This window comes from Nerophis lumbriciformis, linkage group LG30 (genome assembly GCF_033978685.3).
Source record: "Nerophis lumbriciformis linkage group LG30, RoL_Nlum_v2.1, whole genome shotgun sequence".
Taxonomy (NCBI): Eukaryota; Metazoa; Chordata; class Actinopteri; order Syngnathiformes; family Syngnathidae; genus Nerophis; species Nerophis lumbriciformis.
Genome location: NC_084577.2, coordinates 30,701,333 through 30,727,918, shown reverse-complemented (window position 1 = coordinate 30,727,918; position 26,586 = coordinate 30,701,333). Strand labels below are relative to the sequence as shown.

General features: G+C 43.3%; 1 protein-coding gene across 1 annotated transcript in view; it reads left to right on the top strand.

Annotated features, from left to right (window-relative positions):
* gmps (guanine monophosphate synthase) overlaps positions 1-26,586 on the top strand; it is a 60,974-nt gene that overhangs the window by 10,269 nt on the left and 24,119 nt on the right. The window contains exons 2-7 of the mRNA XM_061925899.1: positions 8,286-8,458; positions 17,362-17,476; positions 17,815-17,912; positions 17,990-18,093; positions 19,495-19,688; positions 23,485-23,650. Of these exons, the coding sequence (XP_061781883.1) occupies positions 8,286-8,458; positions 17,362-17,476; positions 17,815-17,912; positions 17,990-18,093; positions 19,495-19,688; positions 23,485-23,650 (850 nt within the window). The remainder of the gene's footprint in view (positions 1-8,285; positions 8,459-17,361; positions 17,477-17,814; positions 17,913-17,989; positions 18,094-19,494; positions 19,689-23,484; positions 23,651-26,586) is intronic.

Here is a 26,586-nt window from a genome sequence, read left to right as displayed (position 1 = left end):
CTTCTTCCAGTCTATCTTGGCCATTTTGTCATCTACAACAGTGATCCCCAACCACCGATCCGGGGAACCTGTACCGGTCCGTGACGCAGAGAAACATTAAATCTTTTATAAACGACTGCATTTTCTCCGACTTAACTTTTGCCTGTCCCACTAGACACACCAATAAGCTTGTTTATAGATGTACAATAACACTCCTCATAGTAAGTTGCCATTTGTTATATTTGTTATAGCTTTGTGACATGATACAATGCACATTAATGAACATATCAAATATAAATGAGACAGATTGTAGCCAAAGGCTGATTTCCATCTGCATCTCATTGCAAAGAAACCAGCCCAGGGCTCCCACTAATTCAGCGTTATAGTGACTTGTATTTTTCATGCACTTATTTTTGCTGCATTTATCTGGCACAAGTGGAAAGCCGGTCCCTGAAAATAAGGCCTATGTTAAACTGGTTCCTGGTGCAAAAAAATGTTGGGGACCACTGATCTACACTACAGATGTACGCGCATTAAACTAAAAAGGGAGTTTGAGTAGATTTGTACCACATATAGATAAAGTTTTTTTTTTAAATTGTAATCGAACCGTTTGGAGGAAGTAGGCAGGAAGGTAAGATTGTTTTGATAAGATCTCTGCAATGCCTCCGTGCTTTGATTTTACATTTTCAGGACTTATATAGATCTTAAATGCACAACAGCAGCAACCAATAAGTAAGAAAAGTTGTTTTTGCATTTTTGGTAGACACACCGGCCCTTCACTGTTATTCTCTCTTTGAGAACCAGTATCCTCTGTAGTGGACATTTTGTTTTTGGTTTATTTTGTCAGGGTTACACATTTCAGTATAAAATAAAGTCCCGTGTCCACTTTGGGGGGTTTAAAATGTCAATGCAAGGATCTGCCAAGTTCCTCCGGGAGTGTTCTAGTATTTTTAGGAATTTTCTGCAAAAATGTTAGTCTCAGGCCATAATTTTAAATAGCCTCAGTGTCGTGCCATCCCAAATTGACTAGCACACTTTCCGCTTCCTGGAAATGACTATTGCAATCACCCGGTATTTCTCTTTCCAAATTGTGAATTGCAACCACGAGAGTTGGTCCCTCCTCGTCTGCAAAGTTGCCAAGATGCAGTGTGGTTAGCATCCCTTGCTGCGTTCTCAACATTTAGGGCTTGTTGAGTGCAATATCCTGGATTTTCCTAAAAAATATTTTTAATGGCAGACTATTTATGGCAATGGAGGAGACAATGAAATGGTACGTATAAGTAGGTTAAAAATGTGTGAATGGTTCATTAGCAATCTTAGCTTGATTTGTTGTGTAGCTACCTTAGCCTTCTAGTGTAAGACAAAATAAACAATGAGTTTCCTATTATGTACTTTATTTCCTGCACTTTTTTTTTTTCAAAGATCCTATTGGGACCTTCCCTTTTAGGAGGGAAGAGTCCACCCAGATTATTTAGGTCTAAGGCTGATGATGTGACTCAAATTGAAGATTAGTAATTTATTAAACAAAAAGTACCTACTGAAGTTCGGCGCATTCTCTAAAATGGTTGCCGTCCTCACATGCTTTTGTTTGCTTTGGCTAGAGATCGAAACTGAAAGTTAATTTGGCGTGTGTGTTGTGCACTCGCATTCTTCTCCACTCTCGCTTCCCGCAACTAGTACATCCTGACACCATTAAAACTAGAGAGAATAATGTGTGTGTATGGATAAGAAAGAAAGTGAGATCTTTGTGTTTATCTCTTCGAGCATAACGAAGGCCAAAGCTACTAACTTATTTAATTTTGTTGAAAGATAGTGAAATATTCCTCTAACAATCCTTATGAGACAACAAAGTCAAACGGTGGTTGGACCCCCTGAAGTCTCCTGGGCTCAGCCTGAGAACCCGTTGGGTTTGTGTATGAGGACATGGATTGATCCCGATGCTGACTGCAGCCCAAATCACCTTAAAATGGCGGAGCTTCAAGTTGTGCAGTCGCATTAATAGGTGGAGATGTTGCAGAGGGCACTTAGGATCTTTTACGAAATGTTCAAAATGCTGAGTGCAACTTTGCCAGCACTTGTGTGCCTTTTTTATTCTGACAATCACCACCCAATGACTACCAAATTATAAGACTCAAAAGTTTCCGTCTTGTCAAAAGCAGAATTCATTGATTTCTAGCTCCTAAACTTTCTGTGGTTAGCAAGTAAACCGTGTGGAGCTGACCTGGTCAAAATACGGCCCTCGGGCCACATGCGGCCCATTAAGATTTCCAATCCGGCCCGCTGGACCTTCTACATTATTTTTTTAGACCTTTAACATCAAAACTTTAGCCGCCATTATGATGTGCAATTCTATTTTTAAATTACCGTAAGTCTTAAACTGCGCTTTTGAGTGTTATAGGAGTTATTACGGTAATTATGTCACAGCAGCTCAGACCAGGAACAAGGCAGAGTGGGCGGGGTTTGTTTTCAGAGCAGCCAGCCCCAAACGCGTGTTTCAGGAACAGATGCGAAAGCAAATTTTTTACGAAAAAATATGTCATATTGTAGGTGTTTATTAATCTTTGCATTCATATTTTGCTGTTTGTTCAAATTTTGTTGTGTTTTGTTTGATTGTAAAATATGTCTATGGAGGAGCTGGTCTGAAAATCAGAATCAGAAGAGTTTTTAATGCCATTGTTTGAGAACGGGTTCACAAACTAGGAATTTTACTTGGCGCAACATAAAACACAGAATACAGAGAAGTAACATATGTTCATATTCAGTGTTTTATTGTTCATAGTTAATGTTGTAAATCCCACTTTATTTTCATGTACATTTTAGGTGTCCCATTCAGTAAAAACTGTAAAATTCCATTCCGTTTTTTTGAGGTGGTCTGTCATAACACGCGTGGACATCGGGGGCGGTACCTCTGGATTGGCAGACCGGGGTGGTGGTTCCTCTCTTTAAGAAGGGGAACCGGAGGGTGTGTTCTAACTATCGTGGGATCACACTCCTCAGCCTTCCCGGTAAGGTCTATTCGTGTGTACTGGAGAGAGGAGGCTGCGCCGGATAGTCGAACCTCGGATTCAGGAGGAACAGTGTGGTTTTCGTCCTGGTCGTGGAACTGTGGACCAGCTCTATACTCTCGGCAGGGTCCTCGAGGGTGCATGGGAGTTTGCCCAACCAGTCTACATGTGCTTTGTGGACTTGGAGAAGGCATTCGACCGTGTCCCTCGGGAAGTCCTGTGGGGAGTGCTCAGAGAGTATGGGGTATCGGACTGTCTGATTTTGGCGGTCCGCTCCCTGTATGATCAGTGTCAGAGCTTGGTCCGCATTGCCGGCAGTAAGTCGGACACGTTTCCAGTGAGGGTTGGACTCCGCCAAGGCTGCCCTTTGTCACCCATTCTGTTCTGAACTTTTATGGACAGAATTTCTAGGCGCAGTCAAGGCGTTGAGGGGATCCGGTTTGGTGGCTGCAGGATTAGGTTTCTGCTTTTTGCAGATGATGTGGTCCTGATGGCTTCATCTGGCCAGGATCTTCAGCTCTCGCTGGATCGGTTCGCAGCCGAGTGTGAAGCGACTGGGATGAGAATCAGCACCTCCAAGTCCGAGTCCATGGTTCTCGCCCGGAAAAGGGTGGAGTGCCATCTCCGGGTTGGGGAGGAGACCCTGCCCCAAGTGGAGGTGTTCAAGTACCTCAGAGTCTTGTTCACGAGTGAGGGAAGAGTGGATCGTGAGATCGACAGGCGGATCGGTGCGGCGTCTTCAGTAATGCGGACGCTGTATCGATCCGTTGTGGTGAAGAAGGAGCTGAGCCGGAAGGCAAAGCTCTCAATTTACCGGTCGATCTACGTTCCCATCCTCACCTATGGTCATGAGCTTTGGGTTATGACCGAAAGGACAAGATCACGGGTACAAGCGGCCGAAATGAGTTTCCTCGGCCGGGTGGCAGGGCTCTCCCTTAGAGATAGGGTGAGAAGCTCTGTCATCCGCGGGGAGCTCAAAGTAAAGCCGCTGCTCCTCCACATCGAGAGGAGCCAGATGAGGTGGTTCGGGCATCTGGTCAGGATGCCACCCGATCGCCTCCCTCGGGAAGTGTTTAGGGCACGTCCGACCGGTAGGAGGCCACGGGGAAGACCCAGGACACGTTGGGAAGACTATGTCTCCCGGCTGGCCTGGGAACGCCTCGGCATCCCCCGGGAAGAGCTGGACGAAGTGGCTGGGGAGAGGGAAGTCTGGGCTTCCCTGCTTAGGCTGCTGCCCCCGCGACCCGACCTCGGATAAGCGGAAGAAGATGGATGGATGGATGGATGGTCTGTCATAACTTTTTTAGAACTCTATCGGACATTATGACTTTTGGTATTAGTGTTCCTGGGGAAAAAGGGACACAAAACACACACTGTACAGCAGATTTTTACAGTTAAATGTGTTCATATCATTTATACACACATTGGGCCCCCCCAGACACAATTTTTCTCTCAATTTGGCCCCAGAGTCAAAATATTTTCCCAGCTCTGGCGTGGACTAATCACTTTCTCAGCCCTGCCCTGCCATGGCATCTTCTGTAGTTTAGCAATGGATTAGTCCAATAAGTCAATTTCCTAACTTGTGAGTTGCATGTGATTCCACGGACGTGCTGGGGAGTGTTTATTAGGAGGATCTCACGTGTGGTTCATAAGAGCAGGTCTAAGGAAGTCCAATTACCCGAGGAGAGGTCCGGAGTGGGGCTCAGCCAAGCCAAGTAGTAAGATACTAAAATGAAGAATTATCGGCATGTTTAAAAAAGAAAATGTATGAATAGTTTATACAAGGGCAGGACGATTATGGCAATAATCACAATTGACTGCTATTGAAATCACGATTAATAACACAAATGTTCAATAATTTGAAAAAGCGAGTATATATTGTACCACCAAAAATCGACTTTAAATATAAAAGAATAAACACGAATATCATAGCAGTTTTATCCCATTTCTTTGTTCTGTTTGTAAAAGAGCAGTGCATAAATAAAACAATATACCATAAGTAAACAATTATTAAATACTTAAATAATCATCTATCTCTCTCTTTTTTAAAAAGTTTCCAGATGTTTATCATAATTCTGCTTTGTACTTTGTGAACACTTGTAGTTTGAACAGTCTTTTTAAACTGAATCATATTAGTGCTTTTTGATTTCCTTGCTTAATCCATTCTATAATTGAATTCCATATACTGATATGATAACTGTCTTAAGTGTTGTACGTGCATACAAATTAGATTTTCCTCTAAGGTGATAGTTTTCCTCTTTTGTTGTTGAGAAGAATTATTGTACATTGTTGGGCAGCAAGTTATAGTTTGCTTCGTACATCATTTTAGTTGTTTGCAAATGCACCAAGTCATTGAATTTCAATATTTTTGATTTAATAAAGTGTATGTTGTCTATATCCAACATTATATATTATTCTAACTGATCTTTTTTGCAACACAGTTAGTGAATGAAGTCTACTTTTGTAATTATGTCCCATATTTCTACACAATAACTCCGATATGGCAACACTAGCGAGCAGTAGAGAATATGGAGTCATTTTTGGTCCCAAAAATATTTTGCTTTATTCATTATTGATGTGTTTCTTGCTACTTCATGTTGGATATTTTACATGAGGTTTCCAGTTTATTTGATCATCTATTACTACACCAACAAATGTGTGTTCATATATACTTTCAATGTCTACTCCGTCTATTTTGTTTGACTTTCCCTTCTGCTGTTACCAAATATCATTATTTTAGTTTTGCTGAGATTCAAAGAGTCTGTTTTTGTCAAACCATCTTTTTAATTTGTTAACTTCTTCTGTTATTTGTATTAGCTTCTGTGTGTTCTCTCCTAAACAAAATGCAGTTGTTTCATCTGCAAATATTAACTTTAAGTCTTTTGTTATTGTACAAATGTTGTTTATTTTAAGATTGAACAGTTTTAATCCCAGTCTTGATCCCTTGGGTACGCCACAATATATTTATTAGCTCTGTAGACGCTTTAGTTATAATTTAAAAGAGCGAAAGATATAAACTTGGATATTCATTAATTATAAATATTATACCACCAAAAATCAACTTTAAAATATAATTTAAAAAACAACAGATGTCATTAATTTAAAAAAACGTGTATATATTGTACCACCACAAATCAACTTTAAATATATTTTAAAATGACAAGCGATATACATTAAAAACTAAAACAAGTAGAATAACAATAGGAACGATAAAAAATTAAGTCACAATAGCAATATAATACAGATAGAATTCAGTTTTTTCCATTTTAATTATTTAAAATGTAGGTTTTTTTTAACCTTTTAGACTTATTGTACCACCATAGAGTGTGTACTTAAATTCTCACATGTATTGGTTTTTGATTGACTGATTGAAACTTTTATTAGTAGGTTGCACAATTCAGTACATATTCCGTATAACAATTGACCACTAAATGGTAACACCCGAATAAGATTTTCAACTTGTTTAAGTCGGGGTCCACGTAATCAATTCGTGGTGATGGTGCAATACATCTTTGACAAATGTTTGAAGTCAAAGAACATTTATAAAGTATCTTAATAAGTACATTATGCTTGTGTAAGGTAGTTTTTTTAAACTTACAGTATATGTTTTTTGGCGCAGTCAGACCCGACGTTGGGCACAGCGCTGTTCTTGTGAAGGGGGAATTGTGCTGTTGTTCTGAGCTTGACGAGTAAAAAGTCGACTTGATGTTGTTTAACTGGCCAATTCTGTGACTCCGTCTGTGGTTAAGTTAACGTAGAAATAATTCTGCCTTACTTTTTTTTTTTGTCTGTGATTGATTAGGCAAACTAGAGCTGTGTCAAATACAAAATTGCAACCATGGTGAGATCCCAAACTTTTAGTCACAAGATTAGGAATTTGCACGCACGTTGCATGGCCCATTAATCGTTATTTCCAATTATAATTGTATAGTCATGAGATGCCAAAATCAAAATGTGATTATATGTCCAGTCCAACCCTAGTGTATATAGTAGAGGGAGAGAAACATAAGCCGCAGTCTTCCGGAATGAAAGGTTGTGGGATTACGTGGTTATCACTTCATTGAATTGTTGCTCATTATGTAGTAGTATTAGTAGTAGTAGTAGCAGCAGCTGTTGCGACCTTTGAAGGCACAATCCATAGACATCTTATAAGTAGACGCAGCATTGACTGCTGTGACGCGAGAAATTGGGCCGCCATCTTGAAGTGGTGATGAGGAGCCGGCGAGCAGCCTAAACTGACAGTTGACAGGTAGAAAACAAAGATGGTGTTCAGCGTTTTCCTGCTCAAATGAGCGGACTGTTGAAAATAGGAATCGGGGGATTACTTTTCACAAGTAAGATTTAACATTAACGTACTATTGGTTGTATTTTGTGAAAAGAATATTATCACAGAGTTGAGAAGGAGCAAAGATCTTCAATAGTACTGAAAAAGTAGCCGCTAGCAAACAAGAGTATGACCATAATAAAATTGCTTATCAATTAAATTAATTAAATTTAAAAATGTCATACTTGAATAACAATAGTTGAAATAAATGAAGATAAATATTGTAAAAAAAAAAACCCGTTAAAGTTAGGACCACAGTCCAGATTGTGTAATACAGTATATGTTAGCTAACTAGACAATCAGATGGACAGTGGCTATACAGTATTATACAAGTATACATTTAGTCTAGCTTTCCAACCCAACTTTTATGTAGGATATATGCATGCATATATAACCTAATCATGTTGTTTCTTCAACTTAAAAATAGCTGACTGTTTTCTTCCCCCTTCTCTGGGATTATATTCCCAGTTTTGATCTCGGACGTCTGGTCATTTATAGCATATTAGAATATTCTATACTGTTAAGCAAACTATGAATAATAAAACATGTGTCCTTTATCATAGCTACACGTATGACAAAAAAACCCGCGTGAAAATCAGTGGTATTCAGTGAGGTAAGATGAATTAAATGCGCTGACAGTTCATTGCTCCTGACAAATTAATTGCACTGAGTGGAGCGGATCACCACTCCAAGATGGCGGCCCCGCGTCTCGTCAGCGCCAGTAGGCAGTAGCGCTCCATGCTGCGTATCCTTGGAAGATGTCTATGGCACAATCGGCGTAGCTAGCAAACGCCAGACATTACCTGCGTTGCAATGTAAATGAGCCTAAATAACAGATCATTAATCCTTTCTTGTAGAAAAGTGTGTGGGGGCAATCACCGTCCCATCCCTAATAATAATACTCATGAAGACCTTGCATTTAATGGACATATGGTGACCCAAAGTAATAAAACATGTCATTTTCTGACTCCCCACAGCTGCCGACCAGCGACGCGGAGCAGAATGGGTCATACGAGGGAGCCGTGGCCATCCTGGATGCCGGAGCTCAGTATGGCAAGGTGATTGACAGGCGGGTGCGGGAGCTGTGCATACGCTCGGAGATCCTACCCCTGGAAACCCCTGCCTTTGCCATTCGAGAACAAGGATACAGGTGGGCATGTGACAATGTGCTCTCACACTAGCACAGGTCGGTTAGTACTCTCTTGGTGCAGTTCCTTTGGTCAGGTATAAACAGCCAAGACCAAATCTAGTAAGTCAAGACCATCTACGTAGAAGTGTTGAACTTTCAAACCATGTGTATCTACCAAATCCTCTCTTCCATTCACCAATGATTTAATAAACAAAGTAGGTGAGACCCTGAAAGGTCATAGAGTTGACAAGAGTTAAGGAACTTGAGACTGGATTACGCTCCTGCATAACTACGCCGGCTCGCTCCTCCGCCTCAAAAGCCTCCTGCGTAGCTGGATGTGTGCCTCTAACAACACTGAGGGTAAAGGCTGTGAGTCTTTTACCTTAACCCTAACCCCTAGGGGTGTGAATCTTTGGGCACCTAAAGATTCGATTTGATTCTGATTCAATTCAGAATCAGTTCGAGCAATGTATTGTTTGCTGTAGTAATTATAATGAAACTTTTTCAAAACAGGTTAGAAAAGCTCTTTCTGGTTGCATGGCCTAAAAACATATTTTTAGTAATGTGTTCTTGTATTCAAAAAACAAAATTAAATTAAAGCTGCAAGCAGCGTTGGTCGGGCCCGCGTATTTGGCAGGTGCTAGTCCTAAGTGTCCCAATACTTTTGTCCAGTTTTAGTAGTAAGTGTCCCAATACTTTTGTCAAGTTGTAGTCCTAAGTGTCCCAATACATTTGTCCAGTGTAGGTGTCCCAATACTTTTTTCCAGTGGTAGTCCTAAGTGTCCCAATACTTTTGTCCAGTTTTAGTCCTAAGTGTCCCAATACTTTTGTCCAGTGTAAGCGTCCCAATACTTTTATAAGTGGTAGTCCTAAGTGTCCCAATACCTTTGTCAAGTCTAAGTCCCAAGTGGCCCAATACGTTTGTCAAGTTTTAGTCCTAAGTGTCCCAATGCTTTTGTCCAGTGTAAGCGTCCCAATACTTTTGTCGAGTGGTAGTCCTAAGTGTCCCAATACTTTTGTCGAGTGGTAGTCCTAAGTGTCCCAATACTTTTGTCAAGTTTTAGTCCCAAGTGGCCCAATACTTTTGTCAAGTTTTAGTCCCAAGTGGCCCAATACTTTTGTCAAGTTTTAGTCATAAGTGTCCCAATACTTTTGTCCAGTTATAGTCCTAAGTGTCCCAAAACTTTTGTCCAGTTTTAGTCCTAAGTATCCCCTTCTTTTGTCAAGTTGTAGTCCTAAGTGTCCCAATACTTTTGTCCAGTGTAAGTGTCCCAATACTTTTGTCCAGTTTTAGTCCTAAGTATCCCCTTCTTTTGTCAAGTTGTAGTCCTAAGTGTCCCAATACTTTTGTCCAGTGTAAGTGTCCCAATACTTTTGTCCAGTGTAAGTGTCCCAATACTTTTGTCCAGTGTAAGTGTCCCAATACTTTTGTCCAGTGTAAGTGTCTCAATACTTATGTCCAGTTGTATTCCTAAGTGTCCCAATACTTTTGTCCAGTTTTCGGCGTAAGTGTCCCAATACTTTGGTCCAGTGTAAGTGTCCCAATACTTTTGTTCAGTGGTAGTCCAAAGTTTCCCAATACTTTTGTCAAGTTGTAGTCCCAAGTGTCCCAATACTTTTGTCCAGTTGTCGTCCTAAGTGTCCCAATACTTTTGTCCGGTGGTAGTCATAAGTGTCCCAATACTTTTGTCTAGTTTACCTACCTTGTCTGCATTGTGTAGGCACGCTGGTTTTTAAGCAGCCATCTTAAAAAAAACATCAGCGCAGCAGCATCAGCGCAGCGGTTCTTTGAAGGGTCATAAAATCAAAACCGGAGCAGTTAGAAAAACGCTGTTCTGTACTTCTATACACAAGGGTTCAATCTCTCTCCTGTGTTAGTTTGAAGCCGAAACGACAAACGCGCTCAGAGGAGATAGTTTTTGAAGGAAGGTGACCGGTTTTTACAAAAAATTTGTTTTGAAGGGGGAATAGCAAACTTTCTGTTGATTTTTGCTGGGGGCTGTCAATCTATGAAATGTAGGTCTAAGTGAGACCTACATAGAGGTTTTTGTTTCATGTCTCTCCGACCTTCCCAGTGGGAGTTACAGGCAGTTTTGTCATTTTTTTCTTCCGAGGAGCAGTTTTTTTCAGCGTTTTATTCAAAAATTGCGCTAGAGCGCAATTTTTGAGATTTGGGGTTAGGTTTTTTTATTAGATCGCAATTTTTGCCAGTCATGATGTGTGTGTTCAGTTCGGTGAGTTTTGAAGCATGTTAAGGGGGTCAAATTACAGCTCAAAGAGGCAAAAGTGACTGTTTTTAGTACTTTTTTGTCTTGAAGGGGGAATTGCCAACTTCCTGTTGATTTCTGCCCAAGGATGTAAAATTATGAAATCTAGGTCTAAGTCAGACCTACATAGAGAATTTTGTTTCATGTCTTTCCGACCTTCCTAGTGGGAGTTACAGGCAGTCTAGTTTGTTTTTTTCCTAGGGAGCGCTAGAGCGCAATTTTGAGTTTTGGGGTTCGGTTTTTTCATTAAAAGACAATTTTCGCAGGTCCTGATGTGTGGGTCAAATATGGTGAGTTTTGAAGCATGTTAAGTGGGTCAAATTAGTGCTCAAAGAGGCGGCCGGTATAATAATAATAAAACCTTACAAATTCAATAGGTCCTTATGTCCCATTGTATAAGGACTCCCTTTGGGAGTCCTTATACAATGGGCCATGCGGGCCCTAAAAATGTATTCTTTTATTTAAATGATACATTTAAAAAAAATACATTTTTGAAAATTGTGGATCGATTTAGAATCGGGATGAGTAAGAATCGCGATTCGGATGTGAGTCGATTGTTTTTATGTGCACCTTTACTAACTGGTAAAAGTGAGTGTTGCAACACATTGATTAGCTGCTGCTCCAATAACAATCTTTAATTGCCTTTGTCACTCACCACGAAGGAAGCTAACCTAAAAGATCAGCAAGAGTTGCGGTTGCTCGGAGATGACGCCCTGAAACAGCTACTGTACCTTTTGGGGGTTTTGGAGAGAATTGCACGCAACCACGACAAAGACCTGTAAAAAAAGATGGAGTCGTGAATACACAGATGTATAATCCAGGCTCTGCCAACCACGTCTTCAGTTTAGCTTTCTTTTGCATTTTCACCATGTCAAGTATAGTGGAATGTTGATTCACCAACTTGGTTCTTCCACAGGCTTTATAAATAGAAAAGCTCGGATAGTGAAGCAAATTTTTCCACCAGAAACAATGTAAATGTGAGTAATAGGTTCCAGCCTGGACAAAAGTCCATATTTCAGTGAAGGTTTGTGCACTTTGAACACAGTATAAAGTGATCATCAAACACATAACAGTGTTTCCCACAGGACAGGCATCTATTTGTGGTGGTGTGGTCGGGGGGCGGGGGGTGACGGCGGCAGCGGCGATGACCAAGAAGAACACGGAGTTGGAATATAAGTACAACACTTTATGTACATATTTAGCTCATTAAAATTACCGACAGGAAGGCGAGAAACACTTTATTTCAACAGACTCTGGCGCCGTACCTGTCGTCAAAACTCCAAAGACCGACTGCACAGTTGCGCTAACAAAATAAGAGTCTCAGAAAGCTGACGTGCACAAGCTATCAAGCTACGGAGTTTGCCGACAATGTATTTCTTGTAAAGTGTATACAAAGGAGTACAGAAGCTGGACAAATAAGATGCCAAAAACCAACCACTTTCATGTGGTATTGGACAGAAAGGAGGACTTTTTTTTCTCCTCCAATCGAAAATGCGGACGTTATCAGCACCACTGTCTGATTCCTATCAATGCAAGTCATCACAATCAGGTAATACACCAACTTATATTCTTGTCTTCATTAAATAAATGAATCTATATGTGTTAAACATGCTTGTATTATCTTTAAACACCTTTAACTTGTTAACAATGTTAACTATATGTATTAAACATACTTGTATTATCATTAAACACCTTTAATTTATTAAGAATATGTGTTAAACATGCTTGTATTATCTTTAAACACCTTTAACTTGTTAACAATATTAACTATATGTATTAAACATACTTGTATTATCATTAAACACCTTTAATTTATTAACAATATTAACTATATGTGTTAAACATGCTTGCATTATCATTAAACACCTTTAACTTGTTAACAAAAACATATATTTCATAAATAAGTAAAAATAAATTATATATATGAATGAGGTAGATCCCCACGACTTGATCAATTGAAAAGTAGCTCGCCTGCAGAAAAAGTGTGAGCACCCCTGAGTTACACCCATCTGAACAGGTCAGCCACCTGTTTAAAGCCCGATCACAGTTGAAATCTTGAAATGAAGGGCCTTTAATGGCCAAAACATTAACCTGGACAACATTTTAACAGCTTGTTGGCTGCGGGCCGCCACAAATAAATGAATGTGTGGGAAACTGCATAACGAGGTGATGGATCAACTTTCTATTTAATAAACATTTAAAACAACAAACACACAGAAGTCACTTGTGTCTTCCTGTGTGTAGTAAACGATGGCCTCTGAAGCAACGCTCACTTAACTGCTGTGACAAAAGCGCGCAAAGAAATACATGTCGGGGAAAAGCAAAGTGGCTGGCTGGCTAACTTTTCAAAGCCTGTTTAAAGGCCGTGGATTGTAATCACAGAGAGGCGTTGATGCTCAATAGGCATCAACGTGGTGAAATCACACATGCTATTAGCTCATCACAAGTTAGCCATTAAAGGCAGGCAGCAGTTAACGGTGCCAAATGTCTTTGGCATGACCAACAAACTAACTTCTGCTGTCGCCATCACAATTGCTTCTACCACTACAGAAAAAAAAACATTCTCACATAAAACATTTTAGTGAGCCAAATCTAATTCTCTGGAGTGTAACAGCTAATGTAAACCAGGAATTTGATTTTTCCCTTTTTAGTCGGAAATCTGTCTTTTTTTTCCATCCATCCATCCATCCATCCATCTTCTTCCGCTTATCCGAGGTCGGGTCGCGGGGGCAGCAGCTTAAGCAGGGAAGCCCAGACTTCCCTCTCCCCAGCCACTTCGTCCAGCTCCTCCCGGGGGATCCCGAGGCGTTTCCAGGCCAGCCGGGAGAGATAGTCTTCCCAGCGTGTCCTGGGTCTTCCACGTGGCCTCCTACTGGTCGGACGTGCCCGAAACACCTTCCTAGGGAGGTGTTCGGGTGGCATCCTGACCAGATGCCCGAACCACCTCATCTGGCTCCTCTCGATGTGGAGGAGCAGCGGCTTTACTTTGAGCTCCCCCCGGATGGCAGAGCTTCTCACCCGATCTCTAAGGGAGAGCCCCGCCACTCGGCGGAGGAAACTCATTTTGGCCGCTTGTACCCGTGATCTTGTCCTTTCGGTCATGACCCAAAGCTCATGACCATAGGTGAGGATGGGAACGTAGATCGACCGGTAAATCGAGAGCTTTGCTTTCCGGCTCAGCTCCTTCTTCACCACAACGGATCGATACAGCGTCCGCATTACTGAAGACGCCGCACCGATCCGCCTGTCGATCTCACAATCCACTCTTCCCCCACTCGTGAACAAGACTCCGAGATACTTGAACTCCTCCACTTGGGGCAAGATCTCCTCCCCAACCCGGAGATGGCACTCCACCCTTTTCCGAGAGAGAACCATGGACTCGGACTTGGAGGTGCTGATTCCCATCCCAGTCGCTTCACACTCGGCTGCGAACCGATCCAGTGAGAGCTGAAGATCTTGGCCGGAGGAAGCCATCAGGACCACATCATCTGCAAATAGCAGAGACCTAATCCTGCAGCCACCAAACCAGATCCCCTCAACGCCTTGACTGCGCCTAGAAATTCTTTCCATAAAGGTTATGAACAGAATCGGTGACAAAGGGCAGCCTTGGCGGAGTCCAACCCTCACTGGAAACGTGTCCGACTTACTACCGGCAATGCGGACCAAGCTCTGGCACTGATCATACAGGGAGCGAACTGCCACAATAAGACAGTCCGTTACCCCATACTCTCTGAGCACTCCCCACAGGACTTCCCGGGGCACACGGTCGAATGCCTTCTCCAAGTCCACAAAGCACATGTAGACTGGTTGGGCAAACTCCCATGCACCCTCAAGGACCCTGCCGAGAGTATAGAGCTGGTCCACAGTTCCACGACCAGGACGAAAACCACACTGTTCCTCCTGAATCCGAGGTTCGACTGTCTTTTTTTATCTCTGTAAAAATATAAAAATATATATTAAGTTTTTCTTCGTTTTTTCCGACCTACAATGTGTGTTAAAGTCTTGATCAGTCTCGTTGCCATACCTGCCAACAACTACGGTTTTCCCGTAATGAGTACAGTTTTCGATAATCAGTTGTAAAAACTACGGTTTTCCATTAAAAATAGCAGCTACGTAGCGAAGCAATTCCACGGGCACGGGACAAACTATACGGGAAACCTCAATGATGATCGGTTGGTTGTTTACTATGATGAGTCACGGTTGGTTAAGATTAGGGCAAAACATTAGGGACAGGCCAATCAGGCTAGATAGGGCAGGTCGGGGAAGGGTTGTGGCCCCCAGAACCGCGGTTTATTTTCTGTCTTTTTCATTAAGTTGAAATCACATGCCTGGTAAACATTTTAACGATTCAAGATTATCAGGCAAAAACTCGGACATGGGAGGAGTTTGGTGAGGCCATGGAAAACGACTTCCGGACGGCTTCGAAGCAATTCTGGACCACCATCCGCCGCCTCAGGAAGGGGAAGCAGTGCACTATCAACACCGTGTATGGCGGGGATGGTGTTCTGCTGACCTCGACTGCGGATGTTGTGGATCGGTGGAGGGAATACTTCGAAGACCTCCTCAATCCCACCAACACGTCTTCCTATGAGGAAGCAGTGCCTGGGGAGTCTGTGGTGGGCTCTCCTATTTCTGGGGCTGAGGTTGCTGAGGTAGTTAAAAAGCTCCTCGGTGGCAAGGCCCCGGGGGTGGATGAGATCCGCCCGGAGTTCCTTAAGGCTCTGGATGCTGTGGGGCTGTCTTGGTTGACAAGACTCTGCAGCATCGCGTGGACATCGGGGGCGGTACCACTGGATTGGCAGACCGGGGTGGTGGTTCCTCTCTTTAAGAAGGGGAACCGGAGGGTGTGTTCTAACTATCGTGGGATCACACTCCTCAGCCTTCCCGGTAAGGTCTATTTAGGTGTACTGGAGAGGAGGCTACGCCGGATAGTCGAACCTCGGATTCAGGAGGAACAGTGTGGTTTTCGTCCTGGTCGTGGAACTGTGGACCAGCTCTATACTCTCGGCAGGGTCCTTGAGGGTGCATGGGAGTTTGCCCAACCAGTCTACATGTGTTTTGTGGACTTGGAGAAGGCATTCGACCGTGTCCCTCGGGAAGTCCTGTGGGGAGTGCTCAGAGAGTACGGGGTATCGGACTGTCTGATTGTGGCAGTCCGCTCCCTGTATGATCAGTGCCCGAGCTTGGTCCGCATTGCCGGTAGTAAGTCGGACACGTTTCCAGTGAGGGTTGGACTCCGCCAAGGCTGCCCTTTGTCACCCATTCTGTTCATAACTTTTATGGACAGAATTTCTAGGCGCAGTCAAGGCGTTGAGGGGATCTGGTTTGGTGGCTGCAGGATTAGGTCTCTGCTTTTTGCAGATGATGTGGTCCTGATGGCTTCATCTAGCCAGGATCTTCAGCTCTCACTGGATCGGTTCGCAGCTGAGTGTGAAGCGACTGGGATGAGAATCAGCACCTCCAAGTCCGAGTCCATGGTTCTCGCCCGGAAAAGGGTGGAGTGCCATCTCCGGGTTGGGGAGGAGATCTTGCCCCAAGCGGAGGAGTTCAAGTACCTCGGAGTCTTGTTCACGAGTGGGGGAAGAGTGGATCGTGAGATCGACAGGCGGATCGGTGCGGCGTCTTCAGTAATGCGGACGCTGTATCGATCCGTTGTGGTGAAGAAGGAGCTGAGCCGGAAGGCAAAGCTCTCAATTTACCGGTCGATCTACGTTCCCATCCTCACCTATGGTCATGAGCTTTGGGTTATGACCGAAAGGACAAGATCACGGGTACAAGCGGCCAAAATGAGTTTCCTCCGCCGGGTGGTGGGGCTCTCCCTTAGCGATAGGGTGAGAAGCTCTGCCATCCGGGGGGAGCTCAAAGTAAAGCCGCTGCTCCTCCACATCGAGAGGAGCCAGATGAGGTGGTTCGGGCATCTGGTCAGGATGCCACCCGAACTCCTCCCTAGGGAGGTGTTTAGGGCACGTCCGACCGGTAGGAGGCCGCGGGGAAGACCCAGGACACGTTGGGAAGACTATGTCTCCTGGCTGGCCTGGGAACGCCTCGGGGTCCCACAGGAAGAGCTGGACGAAGTGGCTGGGGAGAGGGAAGTCTGGGCTTCCCTGCTTAGGTTGCTGCCCCCGCGACCCGACCTCGGATAAGCGGAAGAAGATGGATGGATGGATGGGCAAGATTATCACTGCCAAGTGCTCACAACTTTGTTTATACAGACAATTGTAAGCATTTGAGTACATATAGTAACTATCTGCAGTAGAACGTGGGCATTAAATTAGTTTTAAGCAGCATTAAAAAGCATTACATTAGATTTGGTTGTACCAGCAGAAACCTTGAAGTAAGACTATTTTTTAAAGGAAGTTTATTTATTTTCTATTTGCCTGCTAGTTGTCCGTTTATTTATATAAATGATCAACTGAGGACTATTTTGCTCCATGTTTATTTCTGTTGTTTCACTCCCGTGTACATTCTTGTGCCCCCCCCCCCCGCTGACCAATCGGACACGGGAACTGTGATGCATTTCAGTCCACTTGGAAATGTCACCATGTGACCAGTAACTGCACCACGGGGAAATGGATCAGGTGGGGGGGGGGGAAGCAAACTACACGTGTTGGAAGTACCATTAGCACTAATGTTCCCTTGTGTTTTCCCCTCTTTTAGGGCAATAATAATTTCAGGGGGTCCTGCGTCCGTGTATGCAGAAGACGCACCTTGGTTTGACCCCGCTATATTCACCATCGGAAAGCCTGTCCTGGGGATTTGCTACGGAATGCAGGTATGCACAAGTTGTGGGGCTACTTTGTGATTAGGCAAAGGCATTGATTCATACAAGGAGGCCGATTATTATTCATGCTGCGGAGCTTAAACTCCAGCATGATTCCTGGCTGCTGTTCTGCTCCCGTGGCCCAGCTGGGACTTCCATCATCATCATCATCCTCCTCTTCAAGGGCACATTGAGACTAAGTGAGGGAGATAAAAGCATAATTAGCTCCCTTCTCCCAGGCAGCATGGAGGCGGAAACTGGCAGCTCCCTGTTCTCAAGCGTGTTTCCACCAACAGACGGGAGTCGTCATGTCAAACTAAAACCATTTCTGACAACTTTGTCATTTCCAGATGATGAATAAAGTCTTTGGTGGCACAGTACACAAAAAATGTGTCCGGGAAGACGGCGTGTTCAGTATTGGAGTGGACAACACCTGCTCCCTCTTCAGGTATTCAAGTCTCTTGGTTGTCATATTTCATAAACATGTCACTGATGGTCTGTACCTGCTGGATGTCATCTCATCAGAGGCCTTCAGAAGGAGGAAGTGGTTCTGCTGACCCATGGAGACAGTGTGGATAAAGTGGCTGATGGCTTTAAAGTAGTGGCCCAATCAGGACAAATCATTGCTGGTGAGTGTCAGAGAATTGACTTGGTCTAAACTAGGGTTGTACGGTATACCGGTACTAGTATAGTATCACGGTACTATACTCTGTTTGAAAAGTACTGGATCACAATTTATTTATATATATTTTTTAACCGGCACGACAGCACGTCGTCATGACATTGCTGGTTTTACGAGCAGAGGAGCATGTTCGGCAGCGCACACACACAGAGTACATACAAGCAGACACAGTGTGTACCGTATTTTCCGCACCATAAGCCGCCCTGGGTTATAAGCCGCGCCTTCAATGAACGGCATATTTCAAAACTTTGTCCACCTATAAGCCGCCCCGTGTTATAAGCCGCATCTAACTGCGCTAAAGGAATGTCAAAAAAACAGTCAGATAGGTCAGTCAAACTTTAATAATATATTAAAAACCAGCGTGATGTGGGCGCGCATGGAGTCGTATATCAACATGGACGGAGCTGCGTGAAAAAAGCCACCAAGGCCTCTTCGCGTAAACTTACCTTAACCACTCGCTCATCTTTTCTTCATCCATCCATCCCTTCGAGTTAGCTTTTATGATGACGCCGGCTGGAAAGGTCTCTTTTGGCAAGGTCTTCCTTTTGAATATCACCATGGGTGGAAGTTTCTGGCCATTAGCATGGCAAGCTAGAACCACAGTGAAGGATGACTTCTCATTCCCTGTGGTGCGAATATTCACCGTACGTGCTCCCGTTGTATCCACAGTGCGGTTCACAGGAATATCAAAAGTCAGTGGAACCTCGTCCATGTTGATAATGTTCTCTGGCCGGATCTTTTTTTCAGCTATCTTGTTTTTACAATATGCACGGAAAGTAGCCAGCTTTTCTTGAAAGTCTTTAGGCAGTTGCTGTGAAATAGTAGTCCGTGTGCGGATGGAGAGATTGCGTCTTTTCATGAACCGGAAACCTGTCGCTTAGTAGGAGCCATTTTGTGGTCTTTACAGATGTAAACACACAAAGGAAATGAAACGTAATATCCGCGCGCTTCTTCTTCTTCTACGCGGGCGGGTGGTTGCTTACAGTAGAAGAAGAAGCGCTTCCTGTTCTATGGGGGCGGGTGCTTACCTTGGCGGTTGCTTGCGTAGAAGAAGAAGCACTTCCTCTTGTACGGGGAAAAAGATGGCGGCTGTTTACCGTAGTTGCGAGACCGAAACTTTATGAAAATGAATCTTAATATTAATCCATATATAAAGCGCAGCGGGTTATAAGCCGCACTGTCAGCTTTTGAGTAAATTTGTGGTTTTTAGGTGCGGCTAATAGTGCGGAAAATACGGTATATTGCATCTGCTGAAATGCCAAATATCAGTTGGAGACGACAGCTAGGACTATCTTCTGATAGCATCACGGCTACTGACCTCCTCCTGCTCATGTGTTTGGGCCAACAGGTATCGCCAACGAACAGAAGAAGCTGTACGGAACTCAGTTCCACCCCGAGGTGGACCTGACGGAGCGAGGCATAGACATGCTTCGCAACTTCCTCTTTGAGATAGCGGGGTGCAGCAGTAACTTCACCGTACAGAACCGTCAGCAGGCCTGCATCAGTGACATCAAAGAAAAAGTCGGCAAGTCCAAAGTGCTGGTGGGTGAACGCGCATGAGAGGTCAAATGTCTATGCTGGTACCGTCCTCGAGTCGAGTGTGTTCCCCACTCAGAAACCTAACGGCAACATCAGTGGAGCCAATGAAACTCTCACAATGAAATATTTCTCTGGGGAAAGTGCCAGGTGACTTCCTAAGTGCCTTTTGAAAGTGGGCCTCATCTCGGGGGAGTGTGAAGGATATAAAGGAGAGCTGCTTGGCTCGTAACGTTTTATTGAAATGTCAACCCAGATGTTATCTTTACAAACGCACTATTACAATCACCTGAAGCAGGTGTCTGTTATGGTTTGTAAGTTGGTGTAAAACACATTTTCTGACTGGTGATGTCATCCAACACACACCTTGTCAAAATATCCCTCAAATTGTCCCAAACAGTGATGCAAAATATTTTCTCTCTTACATACCTGCCAACTACTCCGGTTTTCCCGTAATTAGTACGGTTTTCATCAACCTATTCCGGGTTACGGTTGCAGTGATAAAAAATATGGTTTTTCATTAATTAAAAAAACGTATTTTTTAAAAAGTTTTATTCACGAAATCGCGTAACAACAATGACAATCGACACTGCTTCCCGTAACTTCCTATCGAGCCATTCCGAATGCCATGCGCGAGGCTATTTATAGCACCGCTGCCAAGCACGAGGCCATTGTTTCCAAACGAGCGAACGATCATGGAATCAGCCGGAGAAAAATCGCAAACGAGTCTTAAACCGAAAAGAAAACTGCAGTCATTCCGTGAAGAATATTCAAAAGCCTATCCGGGAATAATTATCCGTTCCAAAAAGGGTGAAAACTACGCGAATTGCACCTTGTGCAGACAAGATTTTTCGATCAGACACGGAGGAATTAGCGATGTAAAAGACCACGTTGGGACAAAAAAACACTGCAATTGAATTGTAGTTCCATGCTAATGATGCTATTGAATTACATGTTAATGAAGTAAACTTATCATAAAGTTACCATATCATTTTTGCAGTATGATCAATCTGATAGAATAAATTAGGATTTTAGCCACAAAAAGGTAATGACACCAATGTTATCTATTGGAATTGTTTAGTACTGTTATACTGTTAAAAGTGTTTATACTATTTATGCTTTCAAGTCCAAGTTGAAGAAATCTTGTTAAATGTTGACAGCATAACTACCAAAATACAGAAGTATGTCCTTAATATTTTTGCAGTGCTATTTCTGTTGAAAAGTTCAAATGATTACATTAGAGATGTGATGTGCCATTTTTCAAGTGTCTGATGGCTTAAATTAATTTTCATTAATTTTTCATATTTTGAATTCTTTTGAAAGGCTTACAAAAAAACTACATTTGAATTGTAATTCCATGCTATTTACAGGACTATTCATTTTAATGAAGTTAGCTTACCATGTTTACAGTATGATAATTGTGATAGAAATGTGAATTTTAGGCACAGAATATTTTTTACAATTGAACAAGGCAGTAGATTATACAAGCTTGGACAGAAAGTTAATGACACCAATTTTTTTTTAATGGAATTGTTTAGTACTGTTTTACCATTTGTTTACTGTAAAAAGTGTTTATACTTTCAATTAACAAATTGAAGTCTTGTGAAAGGTTGACAGGATAACTGGCATTAACTGTCAAAATAATTTCAAACTATTGAAGTTAGCTTACAGAATAAACATGTCAATCAACCCATATGATTTTTGCTGTAATATTTTTGTTTTGAAAAGTCACTGTGACTGATAGAAAAGTGATGGTTTTAGCAACATTTTAACCTGTCTGAATGCTAATAATCATTTTGCGTCGGGGGCGAACCCTGAACCCCCCACCAGGACTTTGTCCTTGACCTACCGGGGCTTGCGGCCCTTGGACCCTAGCTACTAGGTTTTTCTGATTTCAAAAGTTGGCAGGTATGCTCTTATATTTTTATTAACTTTTAATAAAGTTAATGTGAGCGTGTTATTGTTAATAATCGGCCCCCTAACTTCTCAACGTCTCCCTAAATGTGTCCAATTTGTTTGTGCTAGGTTGGTGCTGCAAAGTAGTTTTGTCTGTTATAGTTTTTATGTTATTATTCATAGCCAGCAGGCATGGGATTTTTCCCTCTATAGTCGGAAATCCGTCTTTTTTTTATCTCTGTAAAAATATAAAATAATATTTTTCGTTTTTTCCGACCGACAATGTGTGTTAGAATCTTGATCCGTCTCTTTGCCATACCTGCCAACAACTACGGCATACTTGCCAACCCTCCCGAATTTTCCGGTAGACTCCCGAAATTCAGCGCCTCTCCCGAAAACCTCCCGGGACAAATATTCTCCCGAAAATCTCCCGATTTTCAGCCGGAGCTAGAGGCCACGCCCCCTCCAGCTCCATGCGGACCTGAGTGAGGACAGCCTTTTTTTTTTATGACGGGAGGACAACAGGGTGACAAGAACTAAATCATCCAGGCTAGAGATACATTGTATTATGTTTATCTTACCTAAAAATAAATATATTTATTAATTTAAAAAAAACAACTACCGTATTTTCCGCACCATAAGCCGCCCTGGGTTATAAGCCGCGCCTTCAATGAACGGCATATTTCAAAACTTTGTCCACCTATAAGCCGCCCCGTGTTATAAGCCGCATCTAACTGCGCTAAAGGAATGTCAAAAAAACAGTCAGATAGGTCAGTCAAACTTTAATAATATATTAAAAACCAGCGTGATGTGGGCGCGCATGGAGTCGTATATCAACATGGACGGAGCTGCGTGAAAAAAGCCACCCGGCCTCTTCGCGTAAACTTACCTTAACCACTCGCTCATCTTTTCTTCATCCATCCATCCCTTCGAGTTAGCTTTTATGATGACGCCGGCTGGAAAGGTCTCTTTTGGCAAGGTCTTCCTTTTGAATATCACCATGGGTGGAAGTTTCTGGCCATTAGCATGGCAAGCTAGAATCACAGTGAAGGATGACTTCTCATTCCCTGTGGTGCGAATATTCACCGTACGTGCTCCTGTTGTATCCACAGTGCGGTTCACAGGAATATCAAAAGTCAGTGGAACCTCGTCCATGTTGATAATGTTCTCTGGCCGGATCTTTTTTTCAGCTATCTTGTTTTTACAATATGCACGGAAAGTAGCCAGCTTTTCTTGAAAGTCTTTAGGCAGTTGCTGTGAAATAGTAGTCCGTGTGCGGATGGAGAGATTGCGTCTTGGAAACCTGTCGCTTAGTAGGAGCCATTTTGTGGTCTTTACATATGTAAACACACAAAGGAAATGAAACGTAATATCCGCGCGCTTCTTCTTCTTCTACGCGGGCGGGTGGTTGCTTACAGTAGAAGAAGAAGCGCTTCCTGTTCTATGGGGGCGGGTGCTTACCTTGGCGGTTGCTTGCGTAGAAGAAGAAGCACTTCCTCTTCCACGGGGAAAAAAGATGGCGGCTGTTTACCGTAGTTGCGAGACCGAAACTTTATGAAAATGAATCTTAATATTAATCCATATATAAAGCGCACCGGGCTATAAGCCGCACTGTCAGCTTTTGAGTAAATTTGTGGTTTTTAGGTGCGGCTAATAGTGCGGAAAATACGGTAATAAAAAATGTTTGTACGCTTTATGATTTTTGCATTTGGAGCAGTTAGAAGTGGAGAGGAAGTCAAAGAGACATAATTTGCCTATAATTATCTTGAGCCCCCTGCCAGGGACCTGCGGCCCCCAGATCCCTGGATTATTTTCAGTCTTTTTCATGAAGTCCAAATGACATGCCTGCTGATGTCAGATGTGGTGGAGATGAAACCAGTGTTGACTGTCACTTGTGTGGCTTCAGGTGCTGCTGAGTGGCGGCGTGGACTCTACGGTGTGCACGGCCCTCCTCAACAAGGCGTTGAACCAGGACCAAGTGATCGCAGTGCACATCGACAACGGCTTCATGAGGAAGAGAGAGAGTCAGAGCGTGGAGGAGGCCCTCACCAAATTGGGCATCAAACTGAAAGGTAAGTGTGGATGTTTGCAGACTCGCACTCGGCCGCTCGTACCGTGCTGGACTTGGTCGCCATTCCCTCTCGGGACGTTTTCATTTGGGGAGTGTGATGTGCTGGCTAGCCAAATGTGTCGTGTTTGAGGTGTATTATTAGCATCAGGGGTGTCCCGATTTGATATCAGCATAAAAAAAACAAGTATTGGATTACATGTGCTTGCCTGTAAAATGTGTGATACAAGCAACCCTGCAGAGTGTTTACTTGCGTGTGATATCATGTGCGATACAAGCTGCCCTGCAGCGTGTTTACTTGCGTGTGATATCATGTGTAGGGTTTCAAAGGGGTGGAAACTTTCCGGAAATTTGCCGAGGGCAGTTAAGCTTGGGAAGTTTGGAAATGTAGACCATTTTTTGATTATTCAAAGTTGGACACCGTCCATGGGAATTACCGTATTTTCCGCACCATAAGCCGCCCTGGGTTATAAGCCGCGCCTTCAATGAACGGCATATTTCAAAACTTTGTCCACCTATAAGCCGCCCCGTGTTATAAGCCGCATCTAACTGCGCTAAAGGGAATGTCAAAAAAACAGTCAGATAGGTCAGTCAAACTTTAATAATATATTAAAAACCAGCGTGATGTGGGCGCACATGGAGTCGTATATCAACATGGACGGAGCTGCGTGAAAAAAGCCACCCGGCCTCTTCGCGTAAACTTACCTTAACCACTCGCTCATCTTTTCTTCATCCATCCATCCCTTCGAGTTAGCTTTTATGATGACGCCGGCTGGAAAGGTCTCTTTTGGCAAGGTCTTCCTTTTGAATATCACCATGGGTGGAAGTTTCTGGCCATTAGCATGGCAAGCTAGAACCACAGTGAAGGATGACTTCTCATTCCCTGTGGTGCGAATATTCACCGTACGTGCTCCCGTTGTATCCACAGTGCGGTTCACAGGAATATCAAAAGTCAGTGGAACCTCGTCCATGTTGATAATGTTCTCTGGCCGGATCTTTTTTTCAGCTATCTTGTTTTTACAATATGCACGGAAAGTAGCCAGCTTTTCTTGAAAGTCTTTAGGCAGTTGCTGTGAAATAGTAGTCCGTGTGCGGATGGAGAGATTGCGTCTTTTCATGAACCGGAAACCTGTCGCCATTTTGTGGTCTTTACAGATGTAAACACACAAAGGAAATGAAACGTAATATCCGCGCGCTTCTTCTTCTTCTATGCGGGCAGGTGGTTGCTTACAGTAGAAGAAGAAGCGCTTCCTGTTCTATGGGGGCGGGTGCTTACCTTGGCGGTTGCTTGCGTAGAAGAAGAAGCACTTCCTCTTCTACGGGGAAAAAAGATGGCGGCTGTTTACCGTAGTTGCGAGACCGAAACTTTATGAAAATGAATCTTAATATTAATCCATATATAAAGCGCACCGGGTTATAAGCCGCACTGTCAGCGTTTGAGTAAATTTGTGGTTTTTAGGTGCGGCTAATAGTGCGGAAAATACGGTACACCCCTGCTATCACCAAACCCCGCCCCCACCCCAACCCTGCTCCTTCACACATCACCCCCCCCCCCTCTCTCTCTCTCTGTGCGTCGGTTGAGGTGGGCGGGGTTTGGGGGGGGGGGGTGTATAATGTATCCCGGAAGAGTTAGGGCTGCATGGGATTCTGGGTATTTGTCCTGTTGTGTTTATGTTGTGTTACGCTGCAGATGTTCTCCCGAAATTTGTTTGTCATTCTTGTTTGGTGTGGGTTCACAGTGTGGCGCATTATTAGTAAGAGTGTTAAAGTTTTTTTTTTTATACCGCCACCGTCAGTGTGACCTGTGTGGTTGTTGACCAAGTATGCCTTGCTGTCACCTACGTGAGCAAGCGGAAGCCCCATACAATGTGTGGCTGTTCAGGCACGATGGCTGTAGTGGGTGCTATATGCTGTACCATCACGGCACGCATGACGCTTACAAGCGCCATTCATTTAAAACCCGCGTGCCGCACCAGCTTACAAATTCCACATAAAGATGTGGGCAGCGTCTCTGAGACCCCTGGTTAATACATAGCACAAAGCAAAAAAACAACAACTTTTTATACAGTGTTATTTCATTTAAAATTTCAAAAAATATTTGCGGCTGCCATTGTCTTCTATAATTTGTGAAACCGGTCAAAATGGCTCTTTGACTGGTAAAGGTTGCCGACCCCTGGGGTAGACCGATGGGGCGGGCGCCCCGTAAAAAGGTAAACATAGGTAGAGGAGGAGGAGTTAAAGCAAATCCCAAACTAAGGTCCTATGTGGGGGCTCTGTTTGAGACCAGGAAAAAAGCTTGAGTATACATATTACGACACATACAATTGAAGACTTGCAACGTAGGGCATCCAGCGCTGCTCTGCTGTCCATCATACTACAGCTTTGAGTCTGTCCATAGGCCTGAAAGTCGCTCCGTTCAGCATCACAAAACAGAGCCAACATTCCAGGTGTATTTGAAAAGGGGGAAGCGCCTTCTATGATTCGTTCTGATATCGTATCAGATCAATAACATGTTGGCCAATATTCAAGGCTCCAATGTGTATCCAGTGTTTCCCACAGGACATGCATCTATTTGTGGTGGTGTGGTCGGGGGGTGGCGGCGGCAGCGGCGATGACCAAGAAGAACGCGGAGTTGGAATATAATTACATTTTATGTACATATTTATATACAGATTTGAACAATTAGTGATTCACTGAAATATATTTATTAATTGTGGTTCTTACAAAAAATATATGTTATAAAATATAAAAGCTAAAATGTCTCTTAAAGCTCTGCCCCTTTAATTAGTGAACACTAAATGATTTAACTTTAGCCTACTACTACAACCATATTATTTACCAGCAACATGAAGTGAAACAGAGGCAGAGGTGTCCTGCCACAGTCAGTCAACCTCCTCCTCCTCCTGCTGCTGAACAGGTCGCACCTGTGGTCCGGACTGT